Source organism: Otolemur garnettii, unplaced genomic scaffold, assembly GCF_000181295.1.
Source record: "Otolemur garnettii isolate 467f Iridium unplaced genomic scaffold, OtoGar3 scaffold00121, whole genome shotgun sequence".
Classification (NCBI taxonomy): domain Eukaryota; kingdom Metazoa; phylum Chordata; class Mammalia; order Primates; family Galagidae; genus Otolemur; species Otolemur garnettii.
Genome location: NW_003852516.1, coordinates 4,053,144 through 4,062,369, shown reverse-complemented (window position 1 = coordinate 4,062,369; position 9,226 = coordinate 4,053,144). Strand labels below are relative to the sequence as shown.

The 9,226-nt window shown below is 42.5% G+C and overlaps 1 protein-coding gene across 1 annotated transcript in view; it reads right to left on the bottom strand.

The window, feature by feature from the left end:
* Window positions 1-1,404: 1,404 nt before the first annotated feature.
* Window positions 1,405-9,226, bottom strand: part of LONRF1 (LON peptidase N-terminal domain and ring finger 1) — a 37,360-nt gene continuing 29,538 nt past the window's right edge. The window contains 2 exon segments of the mRNA XM_023517800.1: window positions 1,405-2,729; window positions 5,140-5,292. Coding sequence (XP_023373568.1) covers window positions 2,571-2,729; window positions 5,140-5,292 — 312 coding nt within the window. The 3' untranslated portion in view covers window positions 1,405-2,570.

Here is a 9,226-nt window from a genome sequence, read left to right as displayed (position 1 = left end):
GATTTCCAAAACTCTCTCCGAGTTGGGGGTGCCCTGCAGCTGCTCTCCTTTGACCTACAGCACTCATTTCTGCAGAGCCATGCTTTCCTCTGGTCTTACATACCACAGCCTGTCTCTGTATCTCAGAAACTCAAAAGCATTAGTCAATCTATAGGGTCTTGGTTTTGCAATGCCATTAGATTTCATTTTCTTCCCCTTCACACACACATACACACTTGGATTTGAGAAAGGGAGGGCAAAGGTATTTGCTCAGTTGAACCACCTTTATCCAATCTCCCTTCTTAACTGGTATTTACTTTGACTCCATTCACTGCTCTGTCTGTGTCTTGGAACTAAATCTGTCTAAACTGCTAGACACCAGTCATAATACTCTCAAGAGGATTTATTTTGTGTTATTGTCTTTAAATGCTGCTAAGTGGAGTATAAGGAAACTGCTATGAAGTTCGGGGTTTGTCTGTCAAATAAAGGTATTTGGGGGACCCTGAAGAACAGAAAGAACTGGACGTACAGAGACAGGTGTCGAAGGAGGGCGGCGACAAGCTTCTGTGGCTTGAAACACTGACTCTTGGCGGAACTTAGACACTTAAAGTAATGAAGGAAAAATAACTGGTCAGTGTATTTTGTTTGTTTTTACAAACTATATGGAAGGAGCAGTAGAAAAATTTCCATAGATTTTTTAAAAATCTATAAACAGAGTAACTCAGAGATCATGAATCACAAAATTAAGGTAAATGATAAATAAGGCCCATACATTTCCATTAGAATGTATGTGCATGTATGTTTGTGTATGTAAATTCTTCACTTATACTGCCCAAGTCACTTTTTAACAAGCACTTAGTCATTTTTTTATTATAAGCAAGTTTAATCTAACACCTTAAAAACTAGATAGGGAACTTTTGGGAGAATGGCCCATTCTTTAGATGTTTCTGCAGAACTAATGAATAAATTGTCAACTGGCATTAACTGTGCTGGGGAGGGGGGATTCTCCAGGGAGTTACTTCTATATGTATTTTTATAAAAACATTCAGTATTAAAAGAGGATTTATTTGCACTTGAAAAATCATAGCTGGGGAATTGGGAGCAGCAAGGGTCAATTATATACAACCAACAGGGGCTCTCACACGGTGCCAGCATGGATGGATGAAACTTATCTTTGTCTTGAAGGGACATGGAAGTTTAAAAGGTTGAAAAAATAGTACTTTAGAGGATGGTTCAACGGCCTGTAGCCTCCTAAGACACTGCAATTTTTTGCTTAGAAAATGACCCAAAGAAGCATTCTGGAGAGCATAACCTGTGTTGACCCCACAAAACAGTAAGCAAAACTCATCTGTTGTTCACCACACGCAACGTGGCTCTGCCGCCACTGATCGCTTTTTAACAATGACCTAAAATGTAAGAAAGAAGTATTATGAATTTTGCTTTTATTCAAAATTAAATAAGCAAAAGCAAAAAATTTAAGAAACTTTTACAAATTACTTACATAAAAGAAAGTTAAGAGGGACAGTCACAAGTTTGCAACAGAGAATTACAAAAGTCTCTAGGGCAGCGTGAGTACAGCCCATGTCGCAGCATGGTGACCTACCTGTGATATGGATAAGGCATAACTAACATCTGCACCAGGACCGGAATGGAAAACAAAACAAACTTGGAAAGCTTAGTTCCACACCTCTTCCTCCCCCAGCTCCCAAATGGGTCTATACTAGGTCATCTTCTTAAACACACACACGGTGTCTAACTATAAATTACACAGATGGGCAGTACATGGGAAAAGCCCCCGAAACTGTACAGACTAACTGGTACTGAATTGAGTTCTCCATTGACCTTTATGTACAATTCAATGTAAACCATATTTTCACAGTTTTAAGTGTTTTATGAATAGATGCACAGTACCATGTCAGGTTTACAATTGTTCCTGAAAACTGGCTCTAAGTTCTGCACCCAAAGCCCGTCGGCCACTGGGGTGCCGAGTATTTACATAAATAGGAAAGTGGATCATAGTTAATGGTCAAGACAGTCCAGCAAGAGCAGGATTTCCAACAAAGAATGATACTCATACTGTATTTTACATACTTGTGCAAATGTAAGCATTAGGACAGAATAAATCTGAGGCAAATTCAATTTGCAAAATCTTGTATCGCTACTGTTGTAAACTTGGGCAATAAATGACCCTCAGCAAGTTCTGCTCTCTATGGCTTTTTTCTTCTTTGAAAATTTTAAAGCCAGAGAAAATGCACACATACCACCCCCCGCCCCCCCACGCACGCGCGCACACACTCCACAGACACACACAGAGTTCTCGTTTCATTTTAGAATATGGTACATAGTGCAACTTCTTCACAATGTAGAGGTTTCACACACACTCGGTGCGTGTGTTTCTGTGCAAGTTCTTAGTGGTCTAAATCCTAGTTTAAGGGATTCATTTGCAGAACCGCGTGATTCAGGAGGTTGGAGGACAAAGAAAAGTTTCATTACATTTCTGAAACCAGCACTGGATGTGCAAAGGCAGCGGACAATCTGGCCGTCGGCACAGCCGGATTGGGGTAACTTTAAAGGAAGATCCAAGCAGTCATTTACTTGGACTGGTCTCTAGAAAAATAGGTCAGTATATGCTGAATCTTTGTCAATCGTTCTTTCAAAGACTTCATTGATAAAACTGAGAGCTGGTACCGGGGATCCACAGGAAGAACTGCAAGAAGCCACCAGCACCAGGCAGGGCCATTCGGGGTTGCCTGAAAATAATCAATAGTTTACGGTATTAATAAAACAAGACTTACGTGACATCAACAGAACAAACTGCCACCATTTACCGAGGACTTTCCTGTGTCTTATCTCAAGTACCCTTAACAGTTGTGTAAGGTGTAAAATGGGGAACTGGAGCCCAGAGATGCGTGCAGTTTTTCCACCATCTCTTGTCTCCTACGTGGCAGAGCTGAGACTCAGTCCAGACCCCACTCTCTAGTCAGCACTCATGCTTCTCTGCACTGCAAGCCTTAAAGCGGGGTTTCTTTTTTTCTTTCCCTTCTTTCTTTTCTTTTAGACAGAATCTTGCTCTGTTACCTGGGCTAGAGTGCCATAGCCTCAGTCTAGCTCACTGTAACCTCAAACTCTTGGGCTCAAGCAATCCTCCTGCCTCAACCTCCTATGTATACAGTTGTGTGGCCACCTCGCCCAGATAATTTTTCTATTTTTTAAGTAGAGATAGGGTCTCACTCTTGCTCAAGCTGGTCTCAAAATCCTGACCTCAAGTGATCTTCCCACCTTGGCCTCCCAGAGTGCTAGGATACAGGCAGGAGCCCATGCCCAGCCTAAAACAGGGTTTCTTAACCGTAGGCTACTGGCCTGTGAGTCATCATAATTCTATCCCGTGCACCACAGCACATTCAGCAGCGTCTCTGACTTCTGTCAACTAGATGCCAGCAGCACCTCCCCCACTGTGACAGCCAAAAATGTCTTCAGACAATGCCAGTTCCCTGTGGAGCCCATAGTGCTCCAGTCTGAGAACCATTCTACTAAAATGTGTACTTAAAGCATTAACAAGAGTTAGCTGATATTTAAAAATCTCTTCAAAGTATGGTGGAATCCTAGGAAAGATGTAAGAAAAAGGTCTTGGCTTGAAAAATAAAAAGTTCCCCAACAAAGAAGTTCCCTTGAGGTTGTAAGGGCTGACTGCTGGCTGTTGAAAGGACCAGGGATTTACATAAAAGATCCCTAACACACTACATTGTTTACTGGACCTAAAACGTGAAGTTTCAGAAAGACAAAAGGAGCCATGACCTCAGTGCCAACCTCAAATTAGATTTCTCTATTTGTGCGTTTTCTCCTCTCAACTCATCATCAAGGCCACATCTCCCGAATTCCAGAGACCTTAGCAAATACCTTTCCCAGGATTCCCTCTCCATATGGTTCTAGGTTAGACTTGGCCAATGGGAGGCAGATGCTCTGGTCAGATGTAGACATTGGTACAGAAGAGGCCATTATTCTCTGGGGACTGTTGCAACTGTGGGCAGCCCAGTTTTCTAGAGAGTTCTTGGAAACCACCTGCTCTACTGCTGCAGACTGAGATGCTGGTGAGGAGCCCCTGGGGTTCCCACAAGCTCTTGCGAAGCACCTTGTCTGCTGCCCCAGGGGAAGGTCTGCGGTGACAGACTCCCTGACCGCTGCTGGCAACATCCCTGCCCTGACTCCTGCAGCTCTCCCCACCGCTGCATGAACTCTACGCCCTGCATTAAACCCTTTCCGGAACATGGAGAGAGGCTGCTTTGATTTCCTGACTGAATCCCACCTCATGTGATATCACTGTCAGAAACAGTGGGAGAGGAGAAGATAAAAGGGGAGGCTGATGAAGCCAGAAGATAATAATGCTGCATTTTCCTATAAGCTTTTTGTTTAACTTTTAAAATTTCCTATTCCATACTGCTCTTATCAAAGCCTCTTTCTATTCAAATTCAGGTAAAACAGGGTAAAACAAACATATGGAAGCGATAATATGCTAAACATTAGAGGTGCTCAATTTGGAGATGGCTTGATGTTGACCACTCAAGTTCAGGTGAAGGATTCAACTGGGATTCAGACTTAGACCAGCCTTTGAAATTGGAATGCGAGGCAGTGTGCATCACCGTGGGACCGACTACCTCTCCAGCTCCATGTACTTATTTAAACCTGCATGTCAGGAATGATATAATAAACATGAAGAGAGACAAAAGATTGAAAGCATACGGTAAGATGCTGGGGACAAAAGGAAAGGTGAGAAAAGAATTTTTAAATGTATTGAAAATGACAAGTCTCTCCACTGTCAAAGAAGCAGAGTATAGCTGACGGGCTCAAAGGCAGAGCTGTCTCAAGGTCACAGTCTATTGCATGGTAACATGGCATTTAAATTCCTCGTCAGTCCTTCAGGGAAGGACTCTCTGGACCTCTCTCCTATGGGCACCTCAGCTGACACCAATTTCCAGCCTCTACCTATACAAAATGCAATGGATTCCAGGGCTCTAGAGAATATGATCATAATTCTAAAGAGACAGAGGATTCAAAAGCCACACTGTACAAAAAGGAAAATGAAAAAGAAATGTTAGAATCTACTAATTTGAGCTTCTACAAAAGGGAAACTTTTGGAACTAATACACATTAAAGCCACCATACCTGAAGGTTGTCCTCCCTCTCAGGCATGGATCCAAAGTGCTGAAGGATTTGGCTTCGAAATCTGTCCCTTAAGTTCTGAAACCAGCTGCAGGCCTGAGAGTATACCAAGTCATGAAGTTCTCTGAGCTTCTTAATCTCGTCTTCATTCTCAACCTAGAAACACAGCAGTCAGTAAGACTTCTGGGAATAATCCCCCATCCATATCACCTATTCTATAGAAAGGAAAAGCAGCATCAAAAAGCATCAGAAAAACAGGTGAATACCTATTTCAGTGATAAATTATCAGAGTATGCTGTAATTCTTATGCCATAATATATATTTCTGCCTTACACAGTGCTAACTGGCCAGACCTCTGCCACCTTGCTGACTTAGCAGTGCAATACTTCTGAACCCGAACAGCCCAAGGAAGAAGGTGAGGTCTGGTCCCTGGGTCTATACGATTTGAATTCCTTTTGTCCCTAGGGATCAATGGCTTTTGAAAGCAGTGGAACAAAAGGGTGGAAGAGGACAGTGACTACAATAAAAGAAAAGATAGGGGGTCAAGGGTGCAGCCAAGATCATAGCAAATGGCAACAGAAGTCTAGGCACAAGCTTTATTCACTGGGAAACTGGGTCAAAACACAAAAACAGACAGGAAGCCACAACCGATCACTTAGAGTATAACATGCAGTGTAGCAAAAGGCAGGGAATCAGTTACATAATGATGAGCGTCTCCTGTTGTGCCCTTTAGACTACAGGATCACCAGACTGCACATGTAAGTTAAATGCTTCTGTCTTCCAGCCTCGGTTCCAGAAGAAGAGTGTCACGGAACACAGGTGGGAAGATGAGGTTAACACAGCCCTCTTACGCAGACTTCTTTAACACATACCACACGCATTTATATCCCACTCATTACGTGCCAGGCCGCGTTCTGTTTCCTATACATTAACTCATTGGAACGAACACCAGGCCTGACTCAGCCTTTCCTACTTTAAGGATGACTAATCCCAAAACAACAAAGGGCCTCTGAAATCATTTTGACATACAAAAGGTAAAACTATAGCACACAAGAGACAAAAAAAAGTGTACTTTTTACTTCTGAAAGATTTGAAATGAAAATTAAAGTTTAAAAAGCATCTGCTGGCTCAGCGCCTGTAGCACAGTGGTTACGGCGCTGGTCACATACACCGAGGCTGGCGGGTTTGGGCCCAGCCCAGGCCAGCTAAGCAACAATGACAACTGCAACAAAAAAATAGCCAGGTGTTGTGGCGGGTGCCTGTAGTCCCCGCTACTTGGGAGGCTGGGGCAAGAGAACTGCTTAAGCCCAAGAGTTTGAGGTTGTTGTGAGCTGTGATGTCACCGCACTCGACCAAGGGCGACACAGTGAGACTCTGTCTTAAAAAAAAAAAGCCTCTGCTTATTGCAAAACAATGTCAGTCCCATCCTCATGGTAATCTGGCAGGAGATGAACACCCATGGGGAGTTAGTCCCCGACCCCAGAATAACTAGCACTGTAATTTCACGAAAAAACCTATAATTTTACATGTCACTGGACAAGTAATAATTCTTCAGTCACATTCTCTGCGTGTTCTTTTCTTTGCATTTTCTTCTTTTGCTGTCCGGCTGCTAGGACAGGCCACACATCAAAATGTACTTGCTGTACTCACCGCCTGTCCTCATATATTTCCAGTCTCTCCCCTGGGGACAAAGGCAGCAGTGACCTTTTCTTGGTAACCTTTTCACTGCTTGTCCCATAACTCTTCCTTTTGGTTTGGTATGAACCGATGTTCATGTCACCACACCTTGGTCCTTGGGTGAACTCATGTCCACAAGGATGCATTGCCCTTGTATATTTTTTGTGGACATTCTGTACATTTCGGGTGCACCTTCTAATGTTTTCCTTACAGAGCTATCATGCCAAATGTTTCAAAAAGTATTTTCTTCTCAATTGTTTCTTCAAATAAAGTTGTGACCAGTGGCTACTTGTTTCCTGGAAAATCACGTACAAATTGCACGCTGCAATGTCAATGATGTGGAAGACAGCCGCCAGGGGCCAGCCCCGAGTTCCCTAGGCCAAGTTCCTCAGCAGCGGGGACACATTCTCAGTCACTTATTGAGTGCATCGCCTGCTTTAGCAGCCTCATAAAAGTGGGTTGCATCAGGCTTGTTATCCGTCACCTTCGTATCTTCATGCTGCATAGAAAGTACTGTAACTACCTACTCCGTCTTTGGAATGTATCTTCCTAATGCCACATGGGGAGGGAAGACAAACCTTACTGTACCAGACGGAGATTGTCCATGGATACTGGCCTGAGTTCTAGAGGCAAATACTTTTTATCACTGCAAATGGTACCAAGTGTGGTTACATTATTTTGAACCAAGTCAAAAGCCAGGGTGATGGATGTAAACTTTCTGTTCATGGTAGTATTTCTTCCGGACTGATCCAAATGACAGGTTTCAACCGCTCTTTTTAACAATCTCGGAGCCCCTATTGTAATTTCCAGAAGGTTTCCTGATTTCTCACCATGTGGCTTGACTGCAAAACAGTGGTTTGTAGAAGAATCCCAAGGAGATTCACCGCAATTCCATCCTTTACTCGGTAAAGTCTGAATGGACAGTGCCCATGGAAAGACACCAATTCCTCCTCGACAGTGACAGACTCGTGAGGGTCGTCGTAAAGCGAGAGCTTATTTATAACCATATTCTAAAGCTCCTGAGCTGGAGCAAACTTATCTGTCTGGGAGCTTCACGCGTTGCAGAATCATCAAAATAAAGACATTCCAGAAGGAGTCACATTCTGTGTTCTAAAACAGCACAGCAAACTGGAAAATTCTCCTCACTAAAAAAATCTCGGATATTGTCTTTATTTTGCTGGTACACCCCAGAATTTAGAAGAATTCCAATCAGTCCTAATCTTCTATGAAATCGCCAGAATTTTAGATAAGTATGTACATAAGTCTCTGACTAGATGTACTTTCTGGTTTGTAAACTTGACAATTACATCCACAATTCATCATCAATAACTAGAAAATGGAAAGCAGCCACTGGAGGTTTGGGTTCCATTCCCAGTCGATTCCTGGTTGAGTCCTGATAACATTAGCTGCCTGAGGTCTCCCTGATCCTTTCTTACCTGGGCGTTCCGTCTCGTTCCCGATGATGCTCTCGTCTGAGCTGGAGGCTGCCCCAGTTTTACACCTGGGCGTGGTCTTCTCTCGGGCTCTTTCTTCTTCTCCATCATCTTCTTCTTCCCTCTCGTCTTCAGAACGAGTAAGTTCACGTTTTACCTCTGTGAATTCTTCGTCTTCACTATCTAAACTAATGCACATGTCCTCAGCATTTCCTTCAAAATCTGACACTATCAGTGATTCCTCTACCTTGGCCTCTGACAAACTATGTTGCCTCTTTACATATTTGTGTCTGTATCATGAGAAAAGTCATTGAGACAAATGAATTGATAGACTTATCAGATATCCTACACTTTCAGTTACACATGCTATGACCTTCATCGAACACAAATATACTGGTTGCTAACTTCACTAAGAAACACACTCATAAAAAAAGAAAGCCGGCTTTCCCTGGAAGAGACCACGACATATCATTGCTGATAGACAAATGTTAAGAACTGCTGATCTAATAGTGGCTTCATGCAAAAGTAACAAAGATAGGTAAGTAAGGACCTAAAAATTGAAGTCATAAATGATGAAACTGCAACTCTCCACATAAACAAAAACAACCAAACCACGGTGGGACCGGTTCCCGCCCTCTCTATTGGTATGCAACCATTAATAGCACTAAACTAAACTGGACACTTAAAAATGGTTTAAATAGTAAACTTCATGTTATGTATATTTTGCCACTATAAAAATAGATTTCTTAAAAAGGTAGATGAGTCACACAACTGAGAATTCTTGTCTTGTACTGACGATACAAGATTCAGTCCCCTCTAAACATACACTTGATTAATATGAGCAAGAAATAAATTCTCAGAGTCTGTGATCGAAAAAGCAGCTGGCCAAAAAAGCAGAAAATTTAAAAGCAAGCTTTTAAAGTTAAAGAGCTTTACTGCAATAATCTAACAGAACTTAAAACTGTATTAGAAGTCGGCTC